The sequence below is a fragment of the Lemur catta genome, chromosome 2 (genome assembly GCF_020740605.2).
Source record: "Lemur catta isolate mLemCat1 chromosome 2, mLemCat1.pri, whole genome shotgun sequence".
NCBI classification, from domain to species: Eukaryota; Metazoa; Chordata; class Mammalia; order Primates; family Lemuridae; genus Lemur; species Lemur catta.
The window spans coordinates 41347227-41364832 of NC_059129.1; the positions used below are offsets into that span (position 1 = coordinate 41347227).

At 47.5% G+C, this 17606-nt stretch overlaps 1 protein-coding gene across 6 annotated transcripts; it reads right to left on the reverse strand.

Annotated features, from left to right (window-relative positions):
- Positions 1 to 750: 750 nt before the first annotated feature.
- Positions 751 to 17446, reverse strand: MDC1 (mediator of DNA damage checkpoint 1). 6 transcript variants are annotated; one of them, XM_045541566.1, is made up of 15 exons: positions 17346 to 17446; positions 14679 to 14817; positions 13768 to 14148; positions 13608 to 13683; positions 11819 to 13317; positions 11599 to 11664; positions 11344 to 11430; positions 6859 to 7650; positions 6704 to 6747; positions 4207 to 6180; positions 4012 to 4131; positions 3709 to 3891; positions 3360 to 3485; positions 3142 to 3252; positions 751 to 1500 (listed from the first exon to the last, which is right to left on the reverse strand). In XM_045541566.1, the coding sequence occupies exons 2-15, from the start codon at positions 14812 to 14814 to the stop codon at positions 1333 to 1335; spliced, it is 5763 nt and encodes a 1920-aa protein (XP_045397522.1). In that variant the 5' UTR covers positions 14815 to 14817; positions 17346 to 17446; the 3' UTR covers positions 751 to 1332. The 6 variants fall into 6 exon arrangements, with proteins under 6 accessions (XP_045397522.1, XP_045397520.1, XP_045397519.1 ...); XM_045541564.1 differs by having other exon boundaries at positions 11344 to 11433; XM_045541563.1 differs by having other exon boundaries at positions 4012 to 6180.
- Positions 17447 to 17606: the final 160 nt, after the last annotated feature.

A 17606-nucleotide genomic window follows, 5' to 3' on the forward strand; every position in this document is an offset into this window, starting at 1 on the left:
ACATTACAGTGGCATTTAGTATGTTAGCAATGTGTATAACCACCATCTTGCCTAGTTTCAAAATATTTTCATCACCCCAAAATAAAATTCTATACCCATTAAACAGTTACTCTCCATCTTCCCCTCCCCCCAGCCTCTGGCAACCACAAATCAGAATTTACCTATTCTGGGTATTGCATATAAGTGGAATCATAAAATGTGTCCTTTTCTGTCTGGCTTCTTTCGCTTAGCAAAGTGTTTCTGAGGTTCATCTTCAAAACGTTATAGCATGTATTAGTACTTCACCCTTTCTTTAAGGTTGAATAATACTCTGTTTTATGGGCATATCACAATTGTTTATCCATTCATCCACTGATGAATATTTGTATTGTTTCCATCTTTTGGCTTTTGTGAAAAGTGCTGATACAAATATTCATGTTTGAACAACTATTTCAACTATTTTCAATTCTTTGGAGTATTTACCTAGGAGCAGAACTGCTGGATCATATGGTAATTTTGTGTTTAACTTTTTGAGGAACCATTGCTGCTTACCGCAGAGGCTGAACCATTTTACATTCCCACCGGCAATGCATAAGGGTTCCAATCTCGCCACATCCTTGTAATCAACCAACTTTTAAAATTTAAATTTAATAAATGTTATATAATTTGCCCTAAATAGAAAATAATGATAAATTAAATACAAGTTCATAACTATTTTAAAAAAAGTTTGTGTCTCAAGGCCCAGATACTAAAAGAAACTGCACTATACCATAAGGCACAGAGTGAATATTTATTTATCACAGAGCTCAAGCCTAAGCTCTAATTTTATAAACACTGGGAAAGCAGGCCAGAAAAGTACAGAGACTTGCTCAAAGTCAAATCTAAAGGGTGCTCCTAGAGGCCAGGAGAGAAGAAAATGTTTTAGTAGCATTCCATAACTCTACCTTCAGATCTACTCACTCCAAGCATCCCTTCAAGTTTCTGACCCCAAAGTTGTTTCCACTCTCTTTCGAGAAAAAGTGAGAATCCCGGTAAGAGAAAGAGAGGCGGTTTCCAAATAGCAGGCAGGAATGTGAGTGCCAAGGAGCAATAACTACATCAATCTGGCTAAGATGAACAGCTACTTAAGATATCTGAGCATGGGATTAGCCAATTTTAAAACAGCCACTTAAAAAAAAAATCTGTGGCTCCCAATCTCTCTTTCTGTTTACCCATAAACCTTTCTGGTCCCACCCAGGTTTCCTAGAGTCATACTAGTATACCCCAATCTTTCCTAAAGCCCTGAGTTTTTTCTTCCAAATATTTTCTAATACTTTATTTATTGGTCTGGGAGAGAAAAAGGTACAGGAGTTTTCAGGTGGATGACATTTCCAAAGTAGAGAGGACAAAGGCCTCGGGCTTGGCTTCCTGCTTCAGCACACCTGTCAGCAGGAACTCAGGTGAGAGGAGGGGCAGCCCAACCCGCAATGGAATGGAGCATCGAGGGAAGTCCTGGGGGCATGTGATCACAGCTCTCTGAGGCTGGGGAAGACAAAGCAAAGACAGAAAGTCAGGGGTGAAAAAAGTCTTAGAAATGGGTTCAGGACCCAATAATCAGTCTTAGCACCACTAAAATAGTACCTCCTGATGTGAAGCCATATGAAGCACACTGCACCATCTATGAAGTATTCTTGCCAGAAAAGTTGAACCTGAATGTATGCATGCTTTTAAAATTAACTACAATTTACAGGAAATATAGAAGATAGAGGAACAAGATAAATGATACACCAAAGGAGCAAGCAGAAAAATCCAGACTGGGGAACATTCTAAAGGACAACTGACCTAGTCTGTGCAGGAAGTCAGTGGCATAAAAAAGGGAGGATAGGTTGGGGGATGCTCTAGAGTAAAAGAGAATTAAGAGATACAACAAGTGCAGCAGTGCATGGACCTTACCTGAATCCTGATTTGAACAACTCCAGGACATTTTTCAGACCAGTGGAGAAATTTTATTAATGGAGTGTGAGAAAATGACCAAGAACTATTGTTAATTTTCTTAGGGATCAACAATGATGTTGTGATTATGTAATAAAATGTACATATTTCTTAGAGATGTATACTTAAGTATGGAAGAGGAAATAATATATTTGCAATTCGCTTTAAAATACTTTAGCAAAGAGGCTGGGCATGGTGGCTGATGCCTGTAATCCCAGAACTTTGGGAGGCTAAAGTGGGAGGATAGCTTAAGTCCAGGAGTTCGAAACCAGCCTGAGCAATATAGTGAGACCCCATCTCTAGAAAAAATTTAAAAATTAGCCGGGTGTGGTGGTATGCACCCGTAGTCCTAGCTACTTGGTAGGCTAAGACAAGAGTATTGCTTGAGCCCAGGAATTTGAGATTGCTGTGAACTGTCATTGCACCACTGAACTCCAGCATGAGTCACAGAGTAAGAGACTCTGTCTCTAAAAAAAAAAAAAAAAAAAATTGACAAAATAAAATACTTCAGCAAAGAAAACAAAAGAAAAGAAGGGATAGATGGGCCAGGCGTGGTGGTCACGCCTGTAATTCTAGCTCTCTAGGAGGCTGAGGCGGGAGGATCGCTCGAGGTCAGGAGTTCGAGACCAGCCTGAGCAAGAGTGAGACCCCGTCTCTACTAAAAATAGAAAGAAATTATCTTGCCAACTAAAAATATATATAGAAAAAATTAGCTGGGCATGGTGGCACATGCCTGTAGTCCCAGCTACTCGAGAGGCTGAGGCAGAAGGGAGGATTGCTTAATCCCAGGAGTTTGAGGTTGCTGTGAGCTAGGCTGACGCCACGGCACTCTAGCCCCAGCAACAGAGCGAGACTCTGTCTCAAAAAAAAAAAGAAGGAATAGGCGGAGTAAATGTAGCATAATCTAAACTGTTGAATCTGGGTAATTGGTATATGGGTGTTCCTCGTATTGCATTATTCTTTCTCATTTTGTGTATATTTGAAAATTTCAAAAGTACATAATAAAGATAAGTCCATTTGGTATCAGCAGATCTCTTCCCCAATTCCTGTCCCTTTCTGTACCACAGCTCTGTTCTCCACCCTCTCAAGACTCTACATTCCCATCTGTACCTCTGTTTTTTCCTCCAGCCTTTCCCATTCCAGCCACTCTTTAACTGCCCTTTCACCAGACCCAGAATGTACCAGTCATACCTTATAGGACCGGGGCATGTTGGGGAGGACAGTGCCTCCACAGCAGCTGATGATCTCTCCCATCTGAGGTGGGGGTGGCTGGACTCCAGGGGTCACATGAATCTCGTAGCCCTAAGGGAAAGAGATGCAGAGCCAGTGGTGTACCACTGACAGGCCATGGACTGCTGGGAAACCACTGGATGGAGGGTTGAAGCACTGGGCAGAAGACAGCCTCTCACCTCCAGCAGCCTTCGTTCCCGAGCCCGGCTCAGAGCATCTCGAAGGCTGAAGCCAAAGTTCTTCTCCTGTTCAGGATCGATCACCACATATTCATCCGGGGGCAAGAAGCAACCAGCCTTGTGGGACTAAGGGTGGCAGCAGTCAGCATCAAAGCTCAGCCCAGCCCCTCACCCACTCTCCTGCCTAGCATTTGTAGAGAACTCACAAAACATTTCAATGAATTCAGCCTCACTTAATGCCCCATCTTCCTATATCTCCTCTTCCCTCCCACCACTTTCTAAAGCGCTACATGAGCATCTTCTCCTGTCACTGACTCCGCTGGTCTGTCGTCATCTCCTGGCCTCTCACCTGATGCAGCCAGTCCAGCGAGAGGATGGGGATCCCCCGCCCCAGGGCACACAGGAACTTGACTGTCCGGCGGATTCGATCAGTGACCAGGTGGGAAGCCTCTGCCACTGAGCTGGCCAGACTTCCCCCCAGTGCCAGCACTGCCCGCTCTCCTCGAGCATCCACCACTCCTGTGAAGAGCACCTGTGGAGGGGTTGGCCTGAGCTGGTCACAGCAGCCCATGCCATCGGTGCCTGTCTCTACAATCCCCCAGGTCTCCTCCTAGCCTCTCCCCCATGAAACCCCACGCCCCTTCTCTCCTACTTTGGGGACGGGCGATTCTTGGTTAGGTTTAGTCCGTCGGAGGCTGCGGCTTGGTATTCCCTTGGGCTCCTCCTCTGCCTGGTCTCTCTTTCTCTTGCCTGGTGCTGGAATCACTACGTCCTGGAATTGAGAAAGATCCTGGTGGGAGTTTCTGAGCCCTTTTTCCCAGCTTTGTGGCCCCAGCCCTCTCCTCACCTCTTCTTTTCCTGGCCTCTCTGCGGTATCTTCTTCCTCTTCCTTGAGGAACGCGGTCTCCCGGGAGACTTCCCCTCTTTGGGACCGTTTTGGAAGTGGGGGTGAAGCCATGGTAGCTAAAGGCCTCTTGCGGCTTTGAGAGGCCTTAGGCTGGGGCTCTGGGGTGAAGCCAGATCTATCTGCTGCTTCCACCTTTTCCATCTGGGATGCCTCAAGCAGCTGGGGAAAGGCAGGCTCAGGAACGGTTGTAAGGGACTCAGCTGCTCTCACTGCTCCCTGTCTTTGGTTCCTTGAGGATCGGGATTTAGGTTCAGGGGATGCAGAGCAAGTCTTATGGACAGTGGGAGCTGTGAGGGAACTGTGCTTCCCAGCAGCTCTCTGTCTCCTGCTGCAACTGGCTTGAGGAATCGGCTCAGGGGAAACAGGCTGGTCTGTGGTGACAGGAGACTGGAATTCAGGGGTGGTAGGAACTGGCACAGCACTTAGTGTGGAAGACCTCAGTGTCCTGCTCTGACCACCCTGAGCTACGGCCCCGGGGGTGACAGGTTGGTCTGTGGGAGTGGGAGGCTCAAGATCAGAGGTTGTGGGTTCAACTGGTTTGGAGGTCTTGACAGAGGACCTATGAGTCTTGCCCCTAGTGGCCCGAGATGTGGGCTTGGGGGTGACAGGCTGGGCTGTGGAACTGGAAGGCTGCAGCTCAGGGGCTGTGGGGACAACTGGTTCGGGACCCTTAACAGAGGATGTATTTGTTCTGCCCCTAGTGGCCCGAGATGTGGGCTTGGGGGTGACAGGCTGGGCTGTGGAAGTGGAAGGCTGCAGCTCAGGGGCTGTGGGGACAACTGGTTTGGGACCCTTAACAGCGGATGTATTTCTCCTGCCACGAGTGGCCTGAGATGTGGACTTGGGGGTGACAGGCTGGGCTGTGGAAGTGGAAGGCTGCAGCTCAGGGACTGTGGGGACAACTGGTTTGGGACCCTTAACAGCGGATTTATTTCTCCTGCCACGAGTGGCCTGAGATGTGGGCTTGGGGGTGACAGGCTGGGCTGTGGAAGTGGAAGGCTGCAGCTCAGGGACTGTGGGGACAACTGGTTTGGGACCCTTAACAGCGGATGTATTTCTCCTGCCACGAGTGGCCTGAGATGTGGGCTTGGGAGTCACAAGCTGGGCTGTGGAGGTAGAAGGCTGCAGCTCAGGGGTTGTGGGGACAACTGGTTCGGGACCCTTAACAGAGGATGTATTTGTTCTGCCCCTAGTGGCCCGAGATGTGGGCTTGGGGGTGACAGGCTGGGCTGTGGAGGTAGAAGGCTGGAGCTCAGGGGTTGTGGGAACAATTGGGTCAGGGGTCTTGACAGAGGACCTATTTCTCCTGCCACGAGTGGCCTGAGATGTGGGCTTGGGGGTGACAGGCTGGTCTGTGGAGGTGGAAGGCTGCAGCTCGAGGGCTTTGGGGACAACTGGGTTGGGAGTCTTGAGAGAAGACCTATTTGTCCTGCCCTGAGTGGCCCGAGATATAGGTTTTGCGGTGACAGGCGGGGCTGTGGAAGTAGAAGGCTGGAGCTCAGGAGCTATAGAGACAATTGGGTCAGGGGTCTTGAGAGAGGACCTATTTGTCCTGCCCCGAGTGGCCCGAGATGTGGGCTTGGGGGTGACAGGCTGGGCTGTGGGGGTGGTAGGGTGGGGCTCAGGGGCAGTAGAGGAAGCTGGAGAGGGTGTCACCCTGGAAGACCCCTGGGGTCTGACTTTAGGCTTGGGGTGGAAACGTTCCAGCTCTGAGGACAAGGGAGTCTCTGAAGCTTCCTGACTCCCATTTTGCCTGGTTTTAGGAATGGGTGGCTCGAGAGAAGGTAGGAAGGGAGAAAGAAGGGACTGAGGTGCAAGATGTCTTTGGCTCTGGGAGAGAAGGGGGCCTTGGGGTGCGGTTGAGGCTTCAGGCACTGTAGGAGGCAGACAGGCATCTGGGGATTCCTGATCTTCCTGGGGAGAAACAGAAGCAAGTGAGGGAGGAAGAGGTAGAGAGAAGAGAGCTAGAACTTGGACACTGTTCTTGATACTTGTTTATGGTTAAACTGTGCTCACTGGGCTTCTCTTTCTGTCTTGGACCTCTTTTCCATCAGACTGGGAACTCCCTGGGGAGCAAGCAGTCCTCCTTCCCATGGACCTCTCCCCACAATGCCACTATAACATTCTTCAGCATGGATGATGGCAATGAAGAGGATGGCTGGGGTGAAGAAGGAAGGAACAGGAAGAAAGGGACTCTCTCCGGCAGAAGGAGATGCAACTTGGGAAACAGATATAGAAAACAATGAGTACCAAGGGTACAAGAAGCCAACCAAGCCTCTTCCATGCCATGAAAGAACCAAGCTTCTTTCTTCCATAAATGGAAGACAACTTAGGATATGGAGAAAGGAATAGATTAAAGCAAGGCAAGGGAAGGGGCACTGGGGGGGTGCAGAGATGACTTGGGAAGTGGGGGGTTGGTAGAGAAAGCAGCTCTCACCCCGGAAGCCTTCTCAGCAGGTGGCGTCTTGCAATTCAGTTGGCCTAGACAGACGGTAAACACAAGGGTGGCTGAGTTCTAAGTGGTTGGGTGCTCAGGGGTTGGTTATCATGAGGGCTTCATACCACCCTGGGTTCCCCTCCACCTTCACTTACCTGTCTGCTGCCTCTTGGGGCTCACTTGGGCTCCCCTTTCTCCACTTGACTGCCTCCCAGAAGCTACCGGGGCTGAAGCAGGTCCCTGAAGGTCCCCTATCCCCACTCTAGGCTCTGATGTTGGGCAGGAGGCCTGCCCTTTCTGGTCCTGGTTCCCTCCCTCTGGGCCCCCCGTTTGTGTGCCTCTGCCCGGCATCACTGTGGGGCCCCTCACTTCTGGCTGAGCTGGCTCACACTCTCTCTCTGGTACTGGGCTGTCCACTCTCTCAAATATTCCTCTTATAAGGGTCTGCTTCTCTATTTCTTTCTCCTGCATTTCCTTGGATGACTCAACTTCTACCTTTAAACTGTCCCTATTCATTTCAGGACTTGTACTTTTCCCCTTTTTGTCAGACTCTTGTCTCTGAGTGTCTCTGGCTAACAGCTGTTTTTGTTCTCCGTCCTGTATCTCCCTGGTTAATTCTTCCATTCCCATCACATCTCTCTCTCCCCTTGGAGGCAGTTTCTTGGTTTCCCTCTCCAATGGTCCTCCCTCAGGGGTCCCTCTCTTGGCTATTTCTTTTGGTATACCCATGCCTTTATCCACAGTCTGCATCCCTCTGCCTTGAATCCCCAGTGGCTCTGTGTGAACTGGGCTCTCTGGATGTTGGTCTTGTGGTGTTGCCCAAGGTGGAGACAGGCAAGACCCATGGGCCTCCAGGCAGGTGGCAATAGGCTGGGTCTCAGAGGCCTCAGACTCTCTCAGGCAGAATGGCTGTGTAGCCAGGACCTCCCATGGCTCATCTAGGGCACCTGGAAGTAGAGTCAGAGAGAGAGAGAGAGAAAGAGTACAGGTTGGAATAATAAATAGGTTGAAAAAGATTAAGATAAATTCATGAAAAATAAATCTAAATGAGTTATTACAGGAAGGCTGGGAATAAAGGTGGTAGTTATAACATTTAATGTTTGTCTCAAAAAGACCATACCCTCATGTGAAAGCCCCCTCAACAGTCTCTTTAAAAATAATCTAAACTAGTTGGTCTATGAGTCTGACTTAATATGGCATTTTTTTCCCTGATGAGATGGAGAAACATCAGCAAAATACAGTCATCCCTTGGTATGTGCAGGGGATGAGCTCCAGGACCCCCTGTGGATACCAAACTCTGTGGATGCTCATGTCCCTTGTATAAAATGGCATAGTATTTGCAAAGAACCTATACATATACTTTAAATCACCTCTAGATTACTTATAGGTACCTCATAAAATATAAATACTTATACTGTATTTCTATTTGCATTTTTTTTTTTTTTTTTTTTGAGACAGAGTCTCGCTTTGTTGCCCGGGCTAGAGTGAGTGCATGGCATCAGCCTAGCTCACAGCAACCTCAAACTCCTGGGCTTAAGCGATCCTACTGCCTCAGCCTCCCGAGTAGCTGGGACTACAGGCATGTGCCACCATGCCCAGCTAATCTTTTCTATATAGATTTTTAGCTGTCCAAATCATTTCTTTCTATTTTTGGTAGAGACAGGGTCTCACTCTTGCTGAGGCTGGTCTTGAACTCCTGACCTCGAGCAATCCACCCGTCTCGGCCTCCCAGAGTGCCAGGATTACAGGCGTGAGCCACCGCGCCCGGCCTATTTGCATTATTTTTATTGTATTGTTTTTTATTGGTTTTGACATCATAACTTTGACAATTTTATTTTCATTGAGTTTCCTTATATTTTCTTTTATTTATTTTTAGTTGACAAATAAAAATTATATATATTTATGGGATACAACATAATGTTTTGATATGTCATTGTGTAATGTATACATCAAGCTAGTTAACATATCCACTACCTCACATATTTATTTTTTTGTGGTGAGAACACTTAAAATCTACTCTAAGCAATTTTTAAGTATATAATAGTTATTAACTGTAGTCACCGTGTTATACAATAGATCTCCTGAAGTTATTCCTTCTGTCTAGCTGAAATTTTGTATCCTTTGACCAACATCTCCCCAATACCCTCCCCTGTCTCCCCTCAGCCCCTGGTAATCACCATTCTGTTCTCTGCTTTTGAGGTTGCCTTTTCTAGAGCCCACATATGAGATCAGACAGTATTTGTCTTTCTGTGTCTGGCTCATTTCATTCAGTGTAATGTCCTCCAGGTTCAGCCATGTTGTCACAAGTGACTGAATTTCCTTATTTTTAAAGGCTGAATAGCATTGCACTATGTATATATACCACATTTTCTTTTTTTATTGATATATAATAATTGTACATATTTATGAGGTACATGTGATGTTTTGATACATGCACACAATTGCAACGACCACATCAGGGTAATTGAGATAACCATCACCCCAAACACTGATCATTTCTTTGTGTTGGGATCATCACAAATCTTCTTTTAGCCATTTTGAAATATACAATAAATTATTGTTAACTACAGTTACCCTACTTGTGCTATCGAAACTAGAACTTATTTCTTCAATCTAACTGTATTTTTGTACCCATTAACCAACCTTTCTTTTTTTTTGAGACAGAGTCTCACTCTGTTGCCCAGGCTAGAGTGCCGTGGCGTCAGCCTAGCTCACAGCAACCTCAAACTCCTGGGCTCAAGTGATCCTCCTGCCTCAGCCTCCTGAGTAGCTGGGACTACAGGCATGCGCCACCATGCCCGGCTAATTTTTTCTATATATTTTTAGTTGTCCAGCTAATTTCTTTCTATTTTTTAGTAGAGACAGGGTCTTGCTCTTGCTCAGGCTGGTCTTGAACTCCTGAGCTCAAACAGTCCGCCTGCCTCGGCCTCCCAGAGTGCTAGGATTACAGGTGTGAGCCACCGCGCCCAGCCTAACCAATCTTTCTTTTTCCCTTCCTCCCTCCTACCCTTCCTAGCCTCTAGGAACCACCATTCTCTTCTCTATCTCCGTAAGATCAACTTTTTCAGCTCTCACATATGAGTAAGAACACGAGGTGTTTGTCCTTCTGTGCCTGGTTTATTTCTCTTAACATAATGACCTCCATGTTGCTGCAAATGACAAGATTTCATCCTTTATTCCATTGTATACATAAATATACCACATTTTCTTTATCCATTCATCCACTGATGGACACATTTAAATTGATTCCATTATCTTGGCTATTGTGAATAGTGCTGCAGTGAACAGGAGAGTACAGACAATTTCTTCAACGTACTGATCTCCTCTTTGGGGATATATACACAGCAATGCGATTGCTGGATCATATGATATTTCTATTTTTAGTTTTTTCAGGAATCTCCATACTGTTTTCCATAATATGGCATTTTTTCCTGATGAGATGGAGAAACATCAGCAAAATACAGTCATCTCTTGGTATCCATGGGGGATTGGTCCCAGGACCCCCATGGATACTAAAATTCTCAGATGCTCAAGTCCCTCATATAAAATGGCGTAGTATTTGCATATAACCTACGCATATCCTCCTGTATACTTAAAAACAATTTTTTTTCTTTTAAGAGATGGGCATCTGTCTATGTTGCCCAGGCTGGACTCCTCAGCTCAAGTGATCCTCTCACTTCAGCCTCCCAAGTATCTGGGACTACAGGCACATGCCACTGCTCCCAGCTCTCCCATATACTTTATTTATTTATTTATTTATTTTGAGACAGAGTCTCACTCTGTTGCCCAGGCTAGAGTGCCGTGGCGTCAGCCTAGCTCACGGCAACCCCAAACTCCGGGGCTCAAGCAATCCTCCTGCCTCAGCCTCCCGAGTAGCTGGGACTACAGGCATGCACCACCATGCCCGGCTAATTTTTTCTATGTATTTTAAGTTGTCCAGATAATTTCTTTCTACTTTTTAGTAGAGACAGGGTCTCGCTCTTGCTCAGGCTGGTCTTGAACTCCTGACCTCAAGCGATCCTCCCGCCTCGGCCTCCCAGCATGCTAGGATTACAGGCGTGAGCCACTGTGCCTGGCCCATATAATTTCTTTCTAATTTTAGTAGAGACAGGGTCTCGCTCTTGCTCAGGCTGGTCTTGAACTTCTGAGCTCAAACAATCTGCCCACCTTGGCCTCCCAGAGTGCTAGGATTACAGGCCTGAGCCACCGTGCCCGGCCTCTCCCATATACTTAAATCAGCAGTCCCCAGCCTTTTTGGCACCAGGGACCGGTTTCATGGAAGACAACTTTTCCACGGATGCAAGTGGTGTGCAGAGCTCAGGCAGTGATGTGAGCGAATGATGGGGAGGACCAGGGGTTGGGGACTGCAGCTTTAAATCACCTCTAGACTACTTATAATACCTGATATGATAAAATTGCTATGTAAATAGCTGTTATATTGCATTTTAAAAATTTGTATTATTTTTTATTGTGTTTTTTTTTCAAATATTTTCAATTCACAGTTGGTTGAACCCCTAGATGAGGAACCCACAGGTACAGAAGACCAACTGTAGTCAAGGAACATGACAGAAATATGTAGACGGGGAAAACAACAAAGGATGCAAAGTTGTGAGCACAGAGGAAGGGAGAGTTTGTTGTACCTGGGGCCTGGAAGCTGCAACGGGAAGGGCCAGGCTCTGGGGGGAGAGTAATCAGGACCTGGGTGGGTTCATCCTCCATGCTCTGGACTGCTGCACGAGAAAAGACAGCCTAAGCACAGCCCCTCCACAGAACCCCAGGGTCCCATTTCTGGTCTCTTACCCTACCCATGCCAGCATTCACACCCTTCAAGGACCACTAGTCTAATCTCCCAGCTCCCACTGATACCAGGATCCAAACAATACAGGTGTCCTCACCTTCCAGGCTCTCAGTCTCTCTCTCCACAAAGCACTGGGTAGCTTGTAGGGCCAGATCTTCAGAATCTGGTAGGGGAGGAATATAGGATAGATAATAAAAGCAATCATATCTGTCCCTTAAATCCGTAGGGAATCTCTACTCTTTTCTCCCTAACCTCAACCCTTGGAACTTCCATGGTTTATTTAAAGGGTCAAGGGAGGAAGGAAGGCCAGCACTCACGATCTTCGTTGTCTTCAGAGTCCTTGGTCATGCCCACATGTGGTTCTCTCTCTCTTCCTGTAGAGGTCTGGGCTGTCTCTCTCTGTGGCTGGGTGGGTTCTTCTGCAGTGCCTGTGTCCACCACCAGATCTGTGAGATTCTCCCTTGAGATAGGGAGAAGGTCCTGCTCCACTTGTGCCGCAGATGACCCACCCTGGGCCCCCACCTCAAGAGCTCTCTCCCTCTCAGGAACAGCTGCAGCCCGCTCTGTCCCAGCATCCCCTTCCGCTAGAAGCTGGCTCTTTCTTACATCTGTCGCTGCCGAGGCTGCTAAGCACATGCCCTCCTCTACATCTGTCTCACAGTCCTCATCCAGAGGAGGCTGGCTTTCCTCTAGAGGCACCACAGGCAGCTTTGGTGGCCCCCTCTCTGCTTCCACATCTGTTTGATATGTCCCCTCCACAGACACCTCATGCTTCTCCAGATGTACAACAGCTAGCCCTGGTGGGATATCCTCCTCCCCTTCTGTGTTGACATCTACCGTGCCGGAGGCTTGGCTTCTCTCCAGGTGGATCCCAGGTGAACTGTCATCTGCTTCTACACCTACATCACTGTCCTTAGGAGGAGGCTGGTTCTCTTCTGAATGTGCTATAACAATGGCTCCATCTTTGTCTGTGTGACCCTCAGGGATGGTTTCTCTCTTTTCCACTGGGAGCCCTTCCTCTTCCACATCTGTGTCACTGTCTCTCCCACTGGCGGTTTGGTTTTGCTCCAGAAGGACCATAGGTTGGGCCCTGTCCTCTTCCACATCCATCTCTCTGTTCCATACAACAGCCTGGCTCTCTTTCAGACGTGCCAAAGTGAGTGCTGCTGAGACTTCTTCCTCATCATCTGTATCGCTGTCGATCACCATGGAGGCCTGGCTTTTCTCCAGAGGGATGGCCCGTGGGGCCTCGCTCTCCTCCATCTCTGTATCACTGCCAGCCTGGCTCTCCCGCAGATGTGCCCAGCCTGGTGCTCCAGGACCCCTTGTACCAACTCCACGGAATATTTGCCTTTTCTTCATAGGAACTACTGCTGGGGTTGCTGGGATTCCCTCTTCTTCCACATCAGTATCACTATCGATAATGCCACAAGGCTGGGCCCTTTCCAAATGGACCGCAGCTGGCCTTCCAGGAGGCCTGCTCTCATCATCCCCATCTGTGTCCCTGTCCTCCCCAGGAGGTTGGCTCCTCTCCAGAATCACCCTAACTGGAACCACCCCATTTCCTGCATCTCTCTTGATTTTTGTGTCATTGTCCCTCTCTTTCACTGAAGGCTGGTCCTTTTCACACTGGATTTTGGTTGCAACTCCATCAGCTGCAGGCTGCTCTGCCTCTGCAGTGGCACCTCTTCTGGCAGCGGAGGAGGCCTTCCCTGTTGCTGGTTGCTGACCTTCCTCCTCATCTGTGTCACTGTCCAAGTTGAAGGCACAATGTGGCCCAGGGCCACCTGGGGCAAGGGAAGGCCCCTCTTCATCACTGCAAAGGGAAGACAGAGAGAGAGACTGTAGAATCTATTTCCAAGAAAGGGATACCCCATTCAATTGTGAGCTCCTTGAGGGGAGACACAAGGTAGTATTTGTTTTCTATTTCCAGTAATTAGTTCTCCAACTGGCACATCAGAGGTGTTCCACAGAAATTCAGCTGAGTGAATGAATATGTATTACCCAGCCCCAACTTTCATGATAATTATCTCTCTTAGAGACTGATCCTCCAGCCCGTTTCTTCCTCCTTTTGAAGACTCAGGGGTCTGGCCCTTTGGCACTTACCTCTCTGGAACTACTGTTGACAAAGGGGAGGATGTGGTCCTTGATTCTTTCATCACACATCTTTCAGAAAGAGAATCTGTCAAGAACAAAAAGAAGTTGACAGTTTCACACTCATCATCCCCATCTCCTCCTCTCCCACCCTCCCAATACATAAACTTACCTACTTCCTCCTCCGAGTCCTCAGCCAACAGAAGCCTCTGGGGTTGAGTTCCTCCCTGTACCCTGGGTGTCTCCTCTACAGTTAGAGGACCCCGAGAGACAAAGGACAGGGGCACATCCAAGCGATGGTACTGGCAGGCCAAGTCAGCAAAGAGAATCAATTCCTTGTCCCTCAGACGATAACTCACCTCAGGGCACAGAACCTTAGGAGGCCTCAGGATTTGAGTACCATTGAGGCTCCCACAGTCTCGGAGGATAGGTGCCTTGTCCCAGGCCAAGATTTCAATCACTGCATGTTGTTTGGAGATGGATGGAAAGGGCAGGGCCACAGAACAGTCAGGCATTCGGCCTATCACATTCTTCCCGACGTATAGTGGGAAATCTAAAAATTAGAGAGGTAGATAGGTTCAAAGGCCAGAGTCCTGGCCTGTCATTAGGAAAATGGTCCTATTAGGTCCCCACTACTCACTCAAGGCCCCACATACATTAGAAAAATAAAAGGCCCTAGGATATCTAGGCATTGAAAAGTATATGCAATGCATTATTCATATGTAATACCCCATCCATCCACATTGGATTTTTTAAATTGTGATAAAATATACATAACACAAAATTTATCATTTTAATAATTTAAGTGTACAGTTCAGTGGCATTAAGTACATTCACATTGTTGTGCAATCATCACCACCATCCATCTCCAGACCACACTGGATTTTTATTTGAATCTCTTAATCTTCTATCAAAGTAAAATCATTCCCAGTAGGTCCAGGGTACTATCCTGGAACAATCAACTCAATCAGTCCCTTCCATTTCTAGTAAAAGAAATTTTTTTCAGATCTCCTTACCCTCCAACTACCTCCCCACAAAAATAAAAGACCTAGATCAATACTTCAGCATCCAATATCCTCTGACCTTTTTCTGGTCCATGGGCACCACTGAAGATATGTAGCCGCCCTACAGGCTCCAAGCTGCGCCCCAAAGATTCACTGGACTGTTCTGTCTCCTCCTCTTCTTCAACGTCCCAGTTAATAGCCTGTGTGTCCTCCATAATCTGGGAAGGAAACACATCATCATCGTCCCCATCATTGGTTCACACCAACTGCATCACGCATCAGACTAATAACTGGGGGTAAACCTGGATTGCTATGAAGGTTGATGCTTCTCTTTCTACCAATCATTCTGATATTATCCTTTCAAAGCATTTAAAACATATCCATGACACAGCGTAAGAAATATTATAAGGTCCCAAGTATACAAATATGTATAAACACATGCTTGTTTATATAAACAGAAGTTTTGAGAAACAATGCTTAGCCTTACTGTATATAATAAATACACTGATATTTTTCATTCTATTATTTTCTGTTCTCTCCATATTTTGAAAATACTGATTTGCAACCCACTAAATTTTCACTGTCCACTACTGAGTTGCAACCCACAATTTGAAAAACATCATTTTGCTAACACATGCCAAGTATGTGTTAGGCATTGTGTTATGTGTCAGGCATAGTGGCCATATGAGGCAGGCATTTAGGAAACTAATGCTAAAAGTGTTAAATAATTTGCTCAGGATAACAGCAGGTAAATGGATAGGAATAAAGGTGCTTCTGGCTGCAAAGCCCAGGCTTTTTACACTTTACCAGACCACCTTAGTACGATCGGGACAAACTGCAGAGTCACAACAGCTGACATATACAGATGCTTCCTATGTGTCAAGCACTGTCCTAATTACTTTATATTGACTGACTCATTTAATCGTCACAAGAATGTTGTAAAGTAGGTATTTTCATTTGACCAGCCTTTAAAAGAAATATATATATATATACACACATATATATATACATAAAGTAGGTATTATCTTCCATTTTTTAGGATAAAGAAACTGCAACATAGCTGGGTTAAGGAATTTGCCCACGGTGACCCAGATAATGTCTCTCCTTTGTCTAATATTTTCTGACGGCTTTCCAGGCCCACAGGATAAAATAAAATCTAAACTCCTTAGCAAGACCATCCATGATCTCTACCTCCTGTCCTGTAATGCACACCCTTCCCCAAAAGCCTATGCTTCAGCCACAGCCCTTCTCTCCAATCTCTGAATACACTGCCCTTGTTGTCCCCCACATCTTCATGCCTCAGGCCAGTTCCATGGCCCTTCAGTCCTAGTTTTCTGGTCCAACTCCTACCTATCCTTTAAGAGTGAGTTCAGGCCAGGCGCGGTGGCTCACGCCTGTAATCCTAGCACTCTGGGAGGCCAAGGCGGGAGGATCGGTTGAGGTCAGGAGTTCAAGACCAGCCTGAGCAAGAGTGAGAACCCGTCTCTACTAAAAATAGAAAGAAATGATTTGGACAGCTAAAAATATAAATAGAAAAAAATTAGCCGGGCATGGTGGCGCATGCCTGTAGTCCCAGCTACTCGGGAGGCTGAGGCAGGAGGATTGCTTGACCCCAGGAATTCGAGGTTGCTGTGAGCTGGGCTGATGCCACAGCACTCTAGCCCGGGTGACAGAGTGAGACTCTGTCTCAAAAAAAAAAAAAAAAAGTCAGTTCAAATGTTACTTTCTCAGCAAAGTCTTTCCTGGAGTTTTCCCTGCTTTCTGGTGATCCACAGTGGTCAGTGGACTTGTGCCTACTCTAACACTTCTCACCATATTGTAACCGTTCCATTTCTGCCTTCACACCTCATCTCCAGGACTGGACTAGGGAAACTATCTTTTTCCCTAGGGTCCACCATATTCAATGGTCGTGATGGCACACCTGATGCTGTTTGAAGTATTTGGGATACATCTGTGAATTAAACATAAAATGAACCCTGCCCTCGTGGAGGCTACATCACTAAGCCTACTGATAAAAGAACAATTGAGAGGATATGGAAATTCAAAAGAGCCTGAGTGGAATTCACCTAGAAAGACCCCAGCCTACGGCCGGTGGCTCACACCTGTAATCCTAGCACTCTGGGAGGCCGAGGCAAGAGGATCGCTTGAGCTCAGGAGTGGGAGACCAGCCTGAGCAAAAGTGAGAACCTGTCTCTTCTAAAGAAAATAAAAAAAGTTAGCCAGGTGTGGTGGTGTGCGCCTGTAGTCGCAGCTACTCGGGAGGCTGAGGCAGGAGGATTGCTTGAGCCTAGGAGTTGAGGTTGCTGTGAGCTAGGCTGACGCCACGGCACTCCAGCCCGGGCAGAGAGAGACTGACTCACCAAACAAATAAACAAACAAACAAAAAACCCAAAAAAGATGCCATGCTAAAGATGTTGACAGGTAGGGGAAAGTAAGATGCCTCATGGAGAAAGTGTTCACTCCTTCCTTATGACTGGCCAACTCAGAGGGTGCCCACGACCCTTGGCTGCAATTCAAAGGGCCACCATTTTTGATCCCCACCCAGTGGGTTCCCCCGTGGTTCAAGGTCTCCCAGTGTCTTCATACCTAAACTCTGGGCGGGGCGCCGGGTAAGGCTCAGTATTACAATCCGAGAAGCAAACTTCCAAGTCACCTCCGCCCAGTCGCACCCAAGCAAGCCCCTCCCGCCTTCTGGGGGAATCAAGATGGCACCCGGGGAGCCGTGGACCAGGCCCTCACAACTCACCTACTTTGAGTCCCCGCGCGCGCCACCAGTAACGGCCGCGACCGGGGTGGCGCGAGTGAGCGACCCAGGAGGGAGCCGATGCTCTGATTGGCTCCTGCCGCTGTCTTTCACAGCCCTGCTGCGGGCTGATTGATGAAGCCCGCAGGGCGAGGCGCACCCAAAGCCCCGCCCCTCCCCGCCCCCTTACAGGCCAAAAGGGAGGAGACTGAAATCAGTTCAGTGGGACGATAATTGGAGACCGCCGTGCGCGCACGCAGTAGT

Bases quoted from the DNA above. Each gene is read 5' to 3' on its own strand.
- MDC1 (XM_045541561.1), bottom strand. From the start codon at position 14,814: ATGGAGGACACACAGGCTATTAACTGGGACGTTGAAGAAGAGGAGGAG. The intron at 14,149-14,678 runs GTCAGAGGATAT...TCTAATTTTTAG, and splicing joins TGCCCATGGACCAGAAAAAG to ATTTCCCACTATACGTCGGG. The intron at 13,318-13,607 runs GTAAGTGCCAAA...TTCCCTTTGCAG, and splicing joins TCAACAGTAGTTCCAGAGAG to TGATGAAGAGGGGCCTTCCC.